The 16,446-nt window shown below is 39.9% G+C and overlaps 1 protein-coding gene across 1 annotated transcript; it reads left to right on the plus strand.

Moving 5' to 3' along the window:
• Positions 1 to 2,015: 2,015 nt before the first annotated feature.
• LOC124595967 lies at positions 2,016 to 11,040 on the plus strand. The gene is made up of 3 exons (XM_047134904.1): positions 2,016 to 2,093; positions 5,094 to 5,318; positions 10,648 to 11,040. Exons 1-3 carry the CDS (start codon positions 2,066 to 2,068, stop codon positions 10,707 to 10,709), a joined length of 315 nt encoding a protein of 104 aa, XP_046990860.1. The 5' UTR covers positions 2,016 to 2,065; the 3' UTR covers positions 10,710 to 11,040.
• Positions 11,041 to 16,446: the final 5,406 nt, after the last annotated feature.

Here is a 16,446-nt window from a genome sequence, read left to right on the forward strand (position 1 = left end):
TGGGTGAACTTAAAATACCTAGACAACAAATAACAGAATACGTACTGCTACAATTATACTGCTTAAACAGCCTCATGAAACTTATATCGGAATAAACGAATGAGAATTGGTATCGCTCCACGCCAAACGAGAACGGCTGAACCGTTCCTTATGATGATTTGCCTTCAGTAGCAGTTAACAGAATCTCGTTTCTGCCTTGATCACTTCCACGTGAAAGCAGCAGTAGGAAAGTAAATGGCAGTAAAATACGTGAAAGCATGCAGTGAAAACGGAATTTACTGCACACAAGGACTTAACGCTGTGAAGTGATGTGAATTGCTGCTAATACTTCGTCGCTAGTTATAGAAAAAGCGAACGAATGTTCGTCGTGTTGGAATACGTCTGGGGTAGTGCAGTGCACTGAAATTGATCATTATCTTAGCTATGTATGGCCCGCAACATCATTGTGCACAAGATTAAAGGCATTTAAAAGCATTATTTTACTTTCTTGTTCTAAGGACAGTGTGACATAATTTATTTCCCAGGAAAGGATGTACTACATATGTAACTAATATGCCATTTACACTACACCAAATGTGTACCTCAACCGAGCTGTAAGTGCGATGTGAAGCATCGACACTTGCTCTGTACGCCGTTCCTTGTGTGACTTCCGCCGTATGTAAAGGGTGGGGGACAGGGTTGTAATTCTAAACAATTTACACACTTTCGCTTCTAGCCAGCTGGGTATTTGATGTTTAAAATATTTCCTTATTTCTTACCCGCTTTTATGTGCTGCAGTGTTTTCTCAATTATAAAATTTACTGCGACAAATTAAAAGTATTCCCATCTTCTAAGTCACAACATGGTCTTCTGATAAATTATTACTTATTATGGCGCACGATCGACACAGTATTCCTTAACCGTCCGTACCTTATACAGGATGTCTCTCGTGAGAGTCGTTAGGTTCTCTTACTCTAGAGTTTCAGCAGATACTTCCAACTTCCATTTTGAATTGTGCATCTGGACTCAATCCTAACAAATGTTGCTCGTCTGGTCTTTCATATGACGGCTAGTGTCTATAGAAGGCATCGGTTCGTTACCCATTACAAGCAAAATGATTTTCTAAGTAAGAAATTTTACGTGTCCGTATGATAGAGCGCTCCCAAATTTAATCGAGTGCAATATACATGTATAACTTGCAAACCGAATCTGTAACTAAAGAATTAACCATCTATTTCAAACAGCTTTAATATATTACACACGACTTAAACGTGTAGATCACGAAATAATTACAAATTCTGCATAAACACAACTTACGTCGAAGAACAAGAAACAATTCAGCAGGTAGTCTCTAGAGCACACTCTCTTGTGTGATTCTAAGATCGGTAACTATACTGTAGTATCTAGGTACTGAAGTTCCTAAGTATACAATCCTCTCGGCACAAGACTTTCCTCTTCCAAATGGAAAGCTTTTTAGACTGTGCGGTGAATGGTATAAACGGTCAGTGGCTTCTGTTCACCTCCTTTTATCAAGATTTGGACCTTACTGCATTAAAAGGTAGCCTTTGTTAACGAAAAAGGAATCCTCCTTTCGAGCCTGTGCCTAAATTGAGTCGTACTAATGTTAAAAGTATTATTAGCAAATTCTCGAAACTCACTTTAGAACAAATTTCCCTTCTCATTGCGAATTTGGCAAGTACTGCCTCAAAGACGTGTATGAAATGTCAACTCATTTGTGTTGCTCAGCCGTGGCAGTTAATTTCCGTGGATACCTGTCTTCTCGTTTCCTTGCCTCTACTACAACGACATACAAAGCAAAAACAAAATAAACAAATTAAACGACGTCAATGGTGACCAGTTTTATTGACTGCTGTAATTATAATGTTGATAACAAGTATGACGCAGCGAACGATAACAGATCCTTTCAAGTACAAGGAAAGTCAATTTGCTGCTAGTTTCCTCACAGTTCACGGAACGGAAAATCAGAAGGGAACTTAACGATAACATTCGATGATGCCATCGGGTGTTCAAACATATATAAATGAAAATATGGCGCGGAGAGCAGTTATAGTTCTTCTCGAGTACAATGAAGGCTGCTCTGTTTTTTGTTGCTGGTAAGTATTGGCAGAATTTATAAACTTTCATTTACCATAAACATCTTTTCTCTTAACCCAATTTTACATAATTTCTCATGTATTAATACGCTTGTAAAGCTGTTTCTAAAGTCGATGAACAATAGTTTATTTCCGCAATTGGCGACGTAAATTTCAGAATGGAAAACAGCTTAGAGGGTCGAGATTGTTCTAGTAAGATTTTTTTCATTTCCTCTGCTCGCGAAAACGATAGTTCATAGATACTTGAAGGAAGGTGTTAGTGTTGCCTGTAAGAAACACTTTAATGGTTTCAGAGTAAGACTCAAGCAGTTAGAGGTTTTAAGTTTCAGTGAGTAGTTCTTATATACCCACGAGAAGCAAACTAGGAAATCTAGCGAGCAATCGAGGATAAGATTTGTAGTGTCACTTGCAGATGAAAATAATGCGAAACAGACGACAGAGGATGGTGGATTTTACAAGTTGGCCAAACGAAGAGGGTAACACTAGGTAGGGTGGGATGCTGCATACTAAACCAGTGGAATGACTGAGTCGTGGATATGGAAATTAATGACGACTATCAGACAATGTTGGTAGTAACGTCTTATTATATCAGTTGTTTGTACCAATGAATATCTGTAGATAAAGTTCTAAAGGCATAGAAAAATTCTCTTTGTAGAAGAGATAGCACCTTGCCAAAAAAATGGGTAAACGGAAAGCGGTCAGTTAAATAACTCACATGGTGACCCTTAAACATAAAACCAAGTTACAAAAATTATCAAATGTAGTAACGTTTGCGTGATTCTGTAATTTACTGGTAGTAATTTCCCATTTATTTTTAAACGGTGATTGTCAGTGACAAACATATTACGCTGTCATCGATTAAACAGAAAATATTCCCTGGTTCGTAAATTATTATGGTGCACTATAGAGTTCAACATATTCACGTAATAACGAGTACATTGGATAATTTAGCTTTAAATACTAATAATTACAAAAATAGTTGTGAAACAGTACCAGTTCTATCGCCCTTTTCACCTCATTTATGTCGTCATCATCACGGTCCTGATCATTTTAGACCTTCTCCACCTCCCGTCACCCAGAAGAAAGGGGTTGTTTCAGAGCCGAAATTCATTACCTCTAACGTGGACAACATATGCTTAATGACCTTCTCATCCTCCCCTTTGAGTAAACCGAGGGATCCAGGATTATTTGATTCTTGTCGGATAATTTGCTATCCTATGATTAGATGCCACTTCCCTCCCCCTCTACGTTAAATGAAATTTGGGAACAGTTATCCTACTGGTTCCCTCAGATACATAACGACCAGTAAGGCCGGCACTATGACACCACCTAACATTGTAGATCTAATAAGACGAACTCATTGACATCGCAAGCCCAGTAGAACGAACTGTCAATGTCAACAAGATTACGATAGGTCTAAGCATCGTAGGTGGTCAAATGAAGCTGCCTCTTGATTTCACAATCATATCTGGTGGCCAAGATGGCGAATGGTAAATTCATGGTGTCATATGTGTTGTCACAACAACCTCCCTCCTCAGCCCGAAACAAATCCTGCACATATTGTATTCTTAGGTAATACAGTTGTGCGAGTGTGGGCTGATATACAAGACCACATATACACAATCACTGTGTAATTCATTTCATTTGCATAGCTGTTGCATTGCATGAAGGAAGTACAGCACATCAGTTTCATGCTTTTCATCACATTTGTCAGTTTTTGGATACGCTGACGTGAGTGATTGTTGCCTAATGCCTTTAAACGAACTTCGTCAAAGCCGAAACGCCTTCTGAACGTGGACAATCACTAAAGTTAAAACAATATTCCTTAAAAAAAGTCATTTTCTTGCCTTAAGCAATGGTATTATCCCCAAAAGTGGCGAAAGTGTTTCTGGCTGCTTCCGCTGGTGTCACACCTTCACTGAACTCAAATAAAAGACTGTGTCGAAATGTTCCGTTTTGTCCACTTGGGACTCCATTTCCTAGCGTTCACAGCCCCACTCATTATCTCCATAGGACAATATGACACTATGTAAATTCAAATGGTGATAGTGAACTACAAATGAAAGTAACAATCCATCAGTAAATCCTTAGCAACCGGAATAGCCAAATGCAATACAAAAGGTTTAGGAACTTATACCTCAACCAAGTAAAATATAGAAGTTATAATTTCAGTACCTATGTCAAATAAAGGGGCTCACTTTTTCCTTTCCCCTCACATCATATACATTTTCAAATATCCAATTGCCCGATCCTTTACACAGAATTATATAAAATTTTAAATTTGTACACAAGAGCATATGCTAAATGAAATTATTATATAAAATTTTAAATTTGTACACAAGGGCATGTGATAAATGAATAATAAATGGTTGATAATCATGCTAAAAATGAAGCGAAAACGCTACCGCGAGACCACGAGTGGCTGACGGAGATGAAGAAGGTAAATGATTTTCTTGTACGTACTTTCACTCATTTCCTGCTACTTGACAACAGTTCTCTGGGCAAAATAAGTCTAACCAAATCGGTGAATTGATTTTGTTATTCACTACTTCATTTTCTCTGCATCTTTAATATATTTCTAGCTAATTAGGAAATGTAATTTTCGTCCTATCTGTTGTATTTGCATCAAAGCATGCATGCTTTCATTTGCGGTACAGTACTTCTTCAGGTATTCTATATAAATGTCAAAAATATCTGCTATTCTCTTACTGTAACTTCACTGATTTTAGTCACATGTTTTTCTGGTACTTGATAGAGACTATCAGTCTCAGAGTCACACTACCAGACCACATCAGTATCATTACCATACAGTGGAGATATGTTAGCAAGTGGAGGATTTCGTGCTACGTGTCAGTAGAGTTGCACTATACCTCACTACTGTCACACTAGCAGCTGGTACATACATATCATATAGTAGTGTTGAAGTGTTAAATGATAGAGTAGCACTAACAGTCAATAGACGAAATAGCTGTCTGTAATTATTTTCAACGATGTTTACAGCACTGGTAGCAGTGGCGAAGGTCCACGGGCAACCGGAAGAGTCGACCACCGTCACCATCTCGAATGGGAAACTAACCACCGCTAACATCCCGGCCGTGAGAACATTACTGACGAGGTCGTCGCCAACGGAAGATGACGATACCATTTGCGTCGAGGCAGACAACAAGTTCTACCTGTATGCTAATTCGTTGAAGCTGTATTCTTGCTACAACCAGCTACCGAAAGGTAAGCTACTTTAAGAAATACTGTTTTCTGTTCAAAATTGACAAGATAAAATCAGATTGTTTAATATAACAATTCGCGAAGGTTCCACAAAGAATGTGAAAATATGAGTGAAATCAAATATTATTGGAAGAAAGGTACCCATACCTCACCATGCTCACTGCAAGGCTCTCCACTTTACGAAATTGCAACTCTTCAAAATTCACCACCAAAACTATTGAGAGTAATTTGGTTTGCATATGCAATCCACTTTTACGGTAATTTGCGTCCCCTTAAATGTGCTGAATTTTTATAATCATCTACAATCTTGATTCTTTGACGAGGATTATGTTGTGTAGTGTGAAATACAAGTTAAAAAATAAAGTTAGCAATCGGCTGTAGTTTCAACATTTTACCAAGAGATATTTTAACAGGAGTCGGAAGTAGCCACGAGTACCGCGGTCCATAGCGTATGGTTAATTTTTCACATTGAATGAGCTGGCAGCATTGTACATTCACGTATACTAAGTGGAACACCATGAAGCGATAGGCAAGCCATTGTTTCTTTGTACCCTGTAGAAGGCGAACAATGGAATTAGTGACCATAAACAATACCCGTCATATGCTTAGAAACCTGTAAAAATGGGCGTACAAGTTTAGAAAAGTTTAAAATTTAGCGACCCGTCGACGTAGAGACGAAGAATTAGGTGAACTCGGCAATGCTATGCGAACGTACTGGACTTCACCTTGACGGAAAGACCATCTTGGCATGATATTAATGCATGCACTCATTCAAACGCTAGTAACAAACATCTACAATCTACGATCAGACACAAATTAATGCTACCTACAGACGATGATACGCTGTAATAGTAAGCAACAATAAGATTTGCCTAAACTATCCCAAATTTTAGGCATTTATGAATAGCAACATGCTTCATATTTTACTTAGGAGCCAGAGAAGGTTAAAAAAAGGGCCTATCAAAAGCACTTTACTTAGGCCAGACCAAAACATCGAGAAAGGAGAAGGGAGTACCGTAGTCGTAGTGGATATATTTGATAACCAGATACTGTCTTAAACTGCGCCAAAGTTTTATTTTTAATGCGATTCAAAGGTAACACCAGTTATTAAGTTCACTTTCGACAGTTTCACTGTGAAAGGATCGTTAAACCTGTTTAGCCTAGGTGCTGTAATGATCGCTTCCGAAATCTCCTGAGTATTCAAATACGCTTGGAATAGAGGGGGTAGCACTACAGTGATTCAGATTCGTCCAGTTCAACATTGTATGGTGACACTTGAGTCTGTCTATCTCGGATGCTGGATTCGTATTGAATCCGTGTAAGAAGAAATTTGGTGCAGAGATATTACCGGGATTGTAAGTGAGTGGTCTTTACTTGTGTGTGTTATCGTTAATACAAACCCTGGAATGTGAACTGACAACTTAAATGTACTACCGAGGTCAAGGGCAAATCACTTACATGAAACGGAAGAGAATCCTGTGTGTGGAAAAAGGAGTTATTCGTAAGCAAATAAATAACCAAACCAATTATTTCACGCTCGGTAAACTTCGTTAGTGCGAATTGTTTGAAAAAACATAAATGCATAAAGAAAACAAACCAAAATGTAATATCGACCTGTATATGAATGTAACCCGAAACACACAAAAATTTCTGAGCTGACATATGGCCCTTATAAAACAAACTGACAGAATCTGCATTGTCCAAAGGTACCGAAACAATCACGTATGATGAATCGCACCTGAAAAATAAAGAACAGGCAGACAAAAAAAAAAAAAACTAGTTACAGTTGCTCCAGGGAAATTGGGTTCATAATTTTGATAAGAACGCCAGTGAAACACATGACTCAACCTTTAAGTTTCAGTTGGGAAGAAACTTACAAAATAATATATAGACTCTAACAGCAAAATTAATTTAATCTAATAAATTCCATGGTACAGTAAATTAACTTAGAAGATTATCAACAGAAAAATTATCAAAACTCGACTGTGACGAAGGTGAAGTGGACCAATGATACAAGTCTACAAAAATAAAACAAAACTTTTTACCTCATCGAATAATACATAGTTCTTCATTTAAAAGATATTATTTATGTCGATATGGTACCCAACAGTTGTTCGGAGTCATCATTCCTCCTCGTAATAAATCTGAAACTCACTTAATTCCAAAAGGGCGTTCATGCATTACACTGTATTCTCACCGAACCCCGCCTGCTGTCCACCGCAGCTTTCCACTACTGCCTGTCAAAGGTTCAACAATCCCACAGTGCTGCCATCGCAGACCAACATACAGTTGGCTAACAACTATTTCTCTGGCAACTGTTCTTCCAGTATATCATTTTCCTTTACAAATACTAACACATCCAATAACATCAACCAAAAATATCCGTCTTAGAAGGTTCATGTGCTTCAGCCAAGAGTGAATTGGAAAGGATGGCGCGCATTGCTACCAGAAGAGCTCTCAGGGTTTTTCTGATTATAGTGACAGCTAGCTCACATTTCTTAGCCACATACTTCGTCATCCCCTTCCAAGTTACCTGGAGGTCGATCATGAGTCGCATGCATTTGACTAACAGTTCCGAAAGGATATGATATGGGCCTAGTGATATTTCCACTGGAAGGTTTGCTCTGTTACTGGGATGCCATACAGTATTTTTTTCTGTTTTCCGTCTTTCCCTTGGTTAATTTAAATTCGTGGAGGCATGCACCGTCTATGCATAGACAGCACATACTTCCTCGAATAATGTATTTGACTTTGCTGTCCGTTACTTGTTAATCTCTGCTGGAATGCCAATTTAATATAGTTCTTACACCTGCAGCTGTTCTTCAACAGAAATTGGTGGAAAGAAATACGTGTAATTCAGTTTCAGAGTAGGGCGTATTTCCTGAATAATAAGGTTTGACACTTCAGTTGTTTCGTGCAAAGACGAAGTTCACTAGAAATACCTTTTTCCAAATACATAATACTTGGTTAAAACTTTGTCGTCGACTATGTTTTCCCGGTAAGTGGTTGCAATTTAAAATCTCTTTCTCTTAGTTCACAGTGAATAAACTGTACTGGTTGAGCGAACGTGTGGACGGTGGAATACGGCGGCGGCGCTGCATACTTAGGACAGAGTAAGCGCAAGGCAACGCTTCACGTTGGATCGTTCCAGTGTAAGGGGGTCTCGTGCCGGGACACTTTCGCATCAGATCGCTCTCATAGGACAAAGTTGTACGGTTACTGGGGACCGGCAACTCTCACGATTCCCCAAATCACAAACCCAGGTATTGCCAGATCTGTTCCCCTGCTAAGGAAACTCAATTCCCCAAGGTTGTCGCCATTTGGCATGTCACAGGATACAAGCGTTGCTTACTGAATGCTTCGCACGCCAGGAGCATTACCCTCCTAGAGGAGCCTTGTACTAGTTACAACCTCAAACACTGCAAATGCAAATATTGAAATAAACGATATCGGAATTGAAAAACAACTGCTATCACTTAGTAGCGGAAAAGCATCCGGACCAGACGAGATACCCTTAAGATTCTACAGTGATTATGCTAAAGAACTTGCCCCCTTTCTATCAGCAATTTATCGTAGATCGCTGGAAGAACGTAAAGTACCTAGCGACTGGAAGAAAGCGCAGGTCGTTCCCATTTTCAAGAAGGGTCATAAATCAGATGCGAATAATTATAGGCCTATTTCGCTTACGTCAATCTGTTGTAGAATAATGGAACATGTTTTGTGTTCTCGTATTATGACGTTCTTAGATAATACAAATCTCCTTCATCATAACCAACATGGATTCCGCAAACAGAGATCATGTGAAACTCAGCTCGCCCTATTTGCCCAAGAAATTCACAGTGCCGTAGACACTGGCGAGCAGATTGATGCCGTATTCCTGGACTTCAGGAAGGCATTTGATACGGTTCCGCACTTACGTTTAGTGAAAAAAATACGAGCTTACGGAATATCGGACCAGGTTTGTGATTGGATTCAGGATTTCCTAGAAGAAAGAACACAACATGTCATTCTTAACGGTTCAAAATCTGCAGATGTAGAGGTAATTTCGGGAGTACCGCAGGGAAGCGTGATAGGACCTTTATTGTTTACAATATACATAAATGACTTAGTTGACAACATCGGTAGCTCCGTGAGGCTATTTGCAGATGACACGGTTGTCTACAAGAAAGTAGCAACATCAGAAGACTCGTACGTACTCCAGGAGGACCTGCAGAGGATTAATGCATGGTGCGACAGCTGGCAGCTTTCCCTAAACGTAGATAAATGTAATATAATGCGCATACATAGGGGCAGAAATCCATTCCAGTACGATTATGCCATAGGTGGTAAATCATTGGAAGCGGTAACGACCGTAAAATACTTAGGAGTTACTATCCGGAGCGATCTGAAGTGGAATGATCACATAAAACAAATAGTGGGAAAAGCAGGCGCCAGGTTGAGATTCATAGGAAGAATTCTAAGAAAATGTGACTCATCGACGAAAGAAGTAGCTTACAAAACGCTTGTTCGTCGGACTCTTGAGTATTGCTCATCAGTATGGGACCCTTACCAGGTTGGATTAATAGAAGAGATAGACATGATCCAGCGAAAAGCAGCGCGATTCGTCATGGGGACATTTAGTCAGCGCGAGAGCGTTACGGAGATGCTGAACAAGCTCCAGTGGCGGACACTTCAAGAAAGGCGTTACGCAATACGGAGAGGTTTATTATCGAAATTACGAGAGAGCACATTCCGGGAAGAGATGGGCAACATATTACTACCGCCCACATATATCTCGCGTAATGATCACAACGAAAAGATCCGAGAAATTAGAGTAAATACGGAGACTTACAAGCAGTCGTTCTTCCCACGCACAATTCGTGAATGGAACAGGGAAGGGGGGATCATATAGTGGTACAATAAGTACCCTCCGCCACACACCGTAAGGTGGCTCGCGGAGTATAGATGTAGATGTAGAAATGCGACGTGCGTCAGGTTTACTCGCATGGTCCATCTCCCAACTGTCTGCTATCGTACCAGTAAGGATATGAATCCGGTAACACAGAACGCTTCTCGGCAGTTACGATGGTTGCGCCATTACTGCGACACTCTTAACAACTTCACCACCTACTAGGCATGTCTTCGTAAAATGTAGCACTGAAATCCTACTGGCGGAACATCACATTCTCACTGATATACGACCATAACATAATCTTGTCACAGTACTGATATTGAAATTCACGCTCTGTAAAACAGGCGAAGAATTACAGCAGTTTTATCACCAGTAAAATTAAACTGCTGAGTTATTTTCATAATTCCTATCATTATTAAAATGTATTTCTTTTCGTTGCAGTTTACGTGGTGAAACCAAAGAGTCAGTGTAAACCATACCTGTCAGATTGTCCCAGGAACTAGGAGTATTGCCATTCTGTGGGCTCTCCTTGAAGGGACTGATTCGCCTGCGAGTGAGTGAAGATTAAATCTCTGGCCTGCTGATGAAGACATCACCTGTTTCCAGAGGAGCCAAGGAACTGCAACAGCGTCAGGACTTACCTCTTTTACTCAAACATAACCGGCGGAATCAACTCATTCTCTTCTATAGCAGTTTCTGATTACTTCATGACGTGCAATAAATTTTATTACTGTAAAGATTAGTATTTAAAAACAGTCCATTTGTCTTCTTTATATCTTTCTGTTGTTTCTGTAATAGTAGTATGCTGACGCAATAATAGTGTAGTTTCGTGACTCAGTTGTTATATTTAAATTGCAGAAGATATTTCTCTAACTTTAGCTTCACTTCAATACTGTCAAACAATGACTCATTATTAACAATATCAAATGCATTTCATCCATTATTCACGCTGACCTCCTATAATCCCAATATTCAGTTCTAATCTTAGCGCACTGACTGCCACAAGGAGACCGCCGGCCCCAGCAAAGACTACGCCTGACGCCACGGCTGGCCCTTACCAGGCCTGGGAAATACGTGAAACATCTGTAATCCAGAGAACGAGGTGTCATATCTCACTGTTCTATATGGTTTTATTGCAAGTTATTATGCAAAGTAAACTGAGAATATCACGCCAAGATGCGGGTTCACGTTATGGATGTTATAAAAACGATCGTGAGTGAAACTTCTAGAGTGAAACTGAAATACAAGGGCGTGCTGTGACATAATGCCTCCGAACTTTGATATGCACCATCTTTTAAGGCTTGTTAAATAAAATAAACTTTGTGAGCCTTCTACATGAACATCAGCAAAAGCAAAAAATAGATGGTGGAATGTAGAAGAATTAAATCAGGTGATGCTTAGGGAATTAGACTAGGAAATGAGACACTTAAAGTAGTAAATGAATTCTGCTATTTGGGAAGCAAAATAACTGATGATTGTGAAGTAGGGAGGATGTAAAATGTAGACTGGCCTTGGCAAGGAATGCGTTTCTGAAGTAGAGAAATTTGTCTACATCGAGTACACATTTAAGTGCCAGGAAGTCCTTTCTGAAAGTATTTGTATGGAGTGTAGCCATATATGGAAGTGAAACGTGGACGCTAACGAGTTTAGACAAGAAGACAATAGAAGCTTTCGAAATGTGGTGCTACAGAAGAATGCTGAACATCAGATTGGTAGATCATGTGACTAATGAGGAGGTACTGAACAGAAAAAGGGAGAATAGTAATTTGTGGCACAACTTGACTAGAAGAAGGAATCGGCTGGTAGGACACGTTGTGAGGCACCAAGGGGTCGCAAATTTAGGATTGAGAGGGGGCGAACGGTGGTGGCGGGGGGAGTGAGGAGGGTAAAAAATGTAGAGGAAGACCAAGAGATGAATACAGTAAGCAGATTCAGAAGGATGTAGGTTGTAATAGTTATTTGGAGAGGCTTGCACAGTATAGAGCAGTGTGGAGAGCTGCATCAAATCAGTCTGGACTGAAGACTACAACAGCTACAACTTTCTACAATCCTATAATTCAGGGCTACGGGTTTACTTCTTATCATAGGCACCATGGCGACGAAGAAGTTTATCCCAACGACAGAACAGTTTGCTGATACCGTCAGCGTAGAATGTTTGATTTTGTTGAAGGGGCCACAATCTTACTTCTACTTGCATCGCTTCATCACTAGCAAAGCGAAATCCTCGAAAGCTTTCTTTGTTTCCCGGAACCAGATGAAGAGTGGATGAGGCCAAGTAGGTACTGTATGGAAGACGATCTGTGACACTGTATACAACGTGTTGGGTTGTTACAAATGTTGCAGAGCTCGTGCGTGCCCTGTCGTTATCATGATGAATGAAAGGGAGCTCCATGCGTGGAAGAACTCTTCGAATTCGTGTTTTCAGTTTCTTGAAGAGACACAGCAAACTGGTTCTCGCGCTCTGTCATAGTTACGTTACACACCGCAAAGTTACAAGCAATAATGCGTAGCCCTCGATAGCCAGAGGGTTGCAGTTGACTTATCGAAGTGTGAAAGCCGATCGAGTAATGTGCACGACGTTTAATACCGTGACCTGTATTGGTAACACAATAAAAAATTTGGAGGCATAGTTCTTAGCGCGCCCTCGTACATCCTGTATTATCAAGTGCAGAACCTTTTTGCACAATAACTGTTAATTCCATCGAATGATGTTTTTTTTCGATTAATAGACACTGACTTTTGAATTTTAGTTATTAACGGCATTTATTCACCGAAAAAATACATACACTCTTAACCTCCCTAGTACCACTGCAGTAATATGATCCCATAAGCAACTGGAAAACAAATCTCCCTTGCTTTAAAAAGTATTATTTCTAAAGCATGTGACTTTCTCCCTCGAAATATGTTTTATCCAGCGAAGTTTAGTACAGTTATATATGTACAGCACAAGAAATTTATGTCAAATCTTTGCACTGAGGGCCGCTGGGGTCAATACGAGCGCTGACAGAATTTCCTTTCGCTCCTTGAATGTAGCTTTTCAGCAACTGGAGTGAATTCTTATGCTGGAACAGATTTATGTTTTCCTGTTCGTTCATTAAAGTACTGTCAATTTATCTCTCGTACATTACTTGGCGCCATGACGACCCCAAGGGAATCAAATCCATAAGGTATAAAAAGGAAGAGAAAGAGTAAATTAAAATTGGAATTTAAACTCGCCATATTTTTGTTTTGTAATCTTATCACCAGCGAGCAGAGGCGAAAAACGACAGCGAGGTTAAACTACGCATGCATAGCACTAACGGAATCGTATGCCATCACTAACAGAGTTTTACAACAATCGCCCTAACACGATACAATGTATTAACAGAAATTATTAACAGCGTAAGTAGTGCTGTTGCCATTGTGGTTCCACTCTCTGCATTACAGGTATTGTTTCCCTTTCTCTGAATTTCTTTCAAATTGCCAAGTTATGTTTTATTTCTTATTTCAGAGGGAAATCGGATATAGGTATGTGGGGATAAGATTAATGTTGACCTCGGAACTGGTTGGTGTTTTTCTTTATGCGTGCATCAACACATACACACACACACACACACACACACACACACACACACACACACACACACATATATATATATATATATATATATATATATATATATATATATATATATATATATATGTTTCCACGGGAAACTAGAGAAAATTCGACCAATCTCTCGAGACCTTCACTCGCTTACATTAATGCTTTTCAATTAGATGGAAGATTGTTGCTCTATTAGTAACCACTGTTTTACGCTTCGACGGTGGTTACCGGAAACAGATTTTTTTATTTTGAACGATTATGTTGTGGTACGGATTTTTACCTTTCAAATGTCCCTTATCTTCCACTTAGTGTAAAATCCTTTCGCATAACTGTACTCTTCCATTTCAGTCATCTTGACACTGGTGCTATGCATCAATTCAAAAATGAGTCTTTGAAATATCTGGAACTGCCTTTGTTGAAGTGGTTGGTGAATGGTTTAAAAAATTCCGTCCCCTGTTTGTGGAGCATGTTTTGTCCTTGGACAGCCGCTGTGCATTACTAGTGGACGAAATTTACCCATACCGCAGAAGGCTGTGCTTCAAGTGACGAAAACCATTCTCACCAAGATTACGTCCTTGAGCGTATTGTTCAGCATATGCACGAGCAACAGCAGCAGCCAGGTGATTGGACACACTCAGCATCCAAAACATATTGATATATTCATCGTTTGTGCACTCCATCGGGAAGCTGCCCTAGATAAACCAGACGTTAGCAGTTATAGTTGTCCTCTATGCGGTTAGTGGACTCGTACACGCAGGTTAATGGATCCCTCTGTAATGTCATGGGCCACTGTCATCTTATAGGTCATTGTCCTGTGATGAAGTAATGCCCTGCTTATAAATGAGGAGAGCTAGGGAACGGGCATACAAAGAATGAAAAAGAAACCTGAGGAGGATTTGAACAGTGGCTGTATGGCGGGTATAAGTTTGATGTTTCGGCAGACTACTCAATGACCTACGATTCCTTACACGATGTGACAGTGTTCACAGCTCCTCGTTTTCACACATGTGTTTTCTAAATTCACCCGATCTTATTTTGATAGATATATTTTTGATTAGAATTTTGTTAAAGACTCGCATGCTAGCATTTATTCGCCACTCTGTATACTGATTAAGAGAGTTAACCATCGAGAGTATGTAATAACAATAACTGTAAATTAAAAAGGGCTACAAAACATGAGTGTTGCTTAGTGGGAGTTGTTGTTTACGTTATGGTTTCAAGCAACTGTCGAAGCTACTCTTTTCTGTGTCACCCTCTTCACCACCGAGTAACTACTGCGACGTACATCCTTCTGAAACTGCTTAATGCATTCATCTATAGGTGTCCCCTTACAATTTTTATCCTCCACCCCTCTCCACCCTCACCACGGCTTCTCTCCAGTATTGACGTCTCGTCCTGTTAACTGATCCCTTTTTCTAGTTAGATTGTGCCCACAACTTTCTTTTCTCCAAAGTTCTATTCAGTGCGTTGTCGTTAGTTACGTGATCTAGCAACCTAATCTTCAGCATTCTTCTCTTGCACCACATTTCAAAGGCTTCCGTTCTCTTTTTATCTAAACTGTTAAATGTCCAAGTTTCACTTCGATACATGGCTACACTCCGAACAAATACATTCATGTAAGACGTCTTACACTTTATTCTATACTCAATGTTGAAGTATTTCTCTCCTTCAAAGACACTTTTCCGGCAGTGGCAGTCTACATTTTATGTTCTCGCTTGCTCGGCCACCTACATTTTATAGACGTCGTTGTTCCCTTTCTCCTGCTTCATCTGCTGACTTTTTATAATCTTCTCCTTTCGTCAGATGGATTCAGTATCAGACTTTAGTCGATCCCAGCGTATACAATCCTCAAAAAACTTACAGATGAGTAACATCGTGTACAATAGCAAATATTTCGACAGGAGCACCCCCTGCCACTTTCAAGGCAAAACTGTAGCAAATAAGCGTTGTGGAAGCGAATTTAATAGCTCGATTTTCACAGAAAGTCCGTTAAGATAACACATACACTGTCGACAATAGCACCATCACGAGCTATGAACGACCGTCAGAAGTTATGGATAGTAAAATTAAGATAAGCATAAAGACTGTCTGGACCTCCACAGACCTTACTGTCTGACCAGTATCTTAAATGCCACTACTGCAAGGAATATGAGGATACTCTCCTTACTCAAACCAAGATCATCCTTACTAAATCTAAAACTACACTGACCTTAGATGACGGTCAAAAAACACTTCACATCATGTCGCCGCAAAATACTACTAGTCCTCTTCGCAGTGGCCCCTGCGTAAGACAAAAAGGCCGTAGACGTTGGTGCTACATCAGTATTATCATAAAATCACCCGGTACACAGTTGGCCTACAGCGCAACGCAGGTCTGATCAGTCATTCCCTATAACTTTTCTGATCAAAGGAGATTTCGAAATGGAGTACCTCAGCTGAAAAACTCTTAGGGTGCGAGATGACGTGGGTCCTATGAACCAAAGTACAAAGTAATTCTTCAGGTTGATCCGGATTGTGACAACTGTCAGCCTGCAGAGAGAAGTCAGTGTGAGTAGGCTTCCTGTCAACAGCATGTCCCAACGTACCATCCACCTTCCTCCTAAAACATCAAGGAAGGGAAGGCAGTCATCCTCTCCCATATCCGTCGTGAGCCG

The sequence above is a fragment of the Schistocerca americana genome, chromosome 2, assembly GCF_021461395.2.
Source record: "Schistocerca americana isolate TAMUIC-IGC-003095 chromosome 2, iqSchAmer2.1, whole genome shotgun sequence".
Lineage (NCBI taxonomy): Eukaryota > Metazoa > Arthropoda > Insecta > Orthoptera > Acrididae > Schistocerca > Schistocerca americana.

Coding starts and splice junctions, on each gene's coding strand:
- LOC124595967 (XM_047134904.1), top strand. CDS start 2,066: ATGAAGGCTGCTCTGTTTTTTGTTGCTG. Junction 2,094..5,093: donor TGCTCTGTTTTTTGTTGCTG/GTAAGTATTGGC, acceptor CGATGTTTACAG/CACTGGTAGCAGTGGCGAAG. Junction 5,319..10,647: donor CTACAACCAGCTACCGAAAG/GTAAGCTACTTT, acceptor TTTTCGTTGCAG/TTTACGTGGTGAAACCAAAG.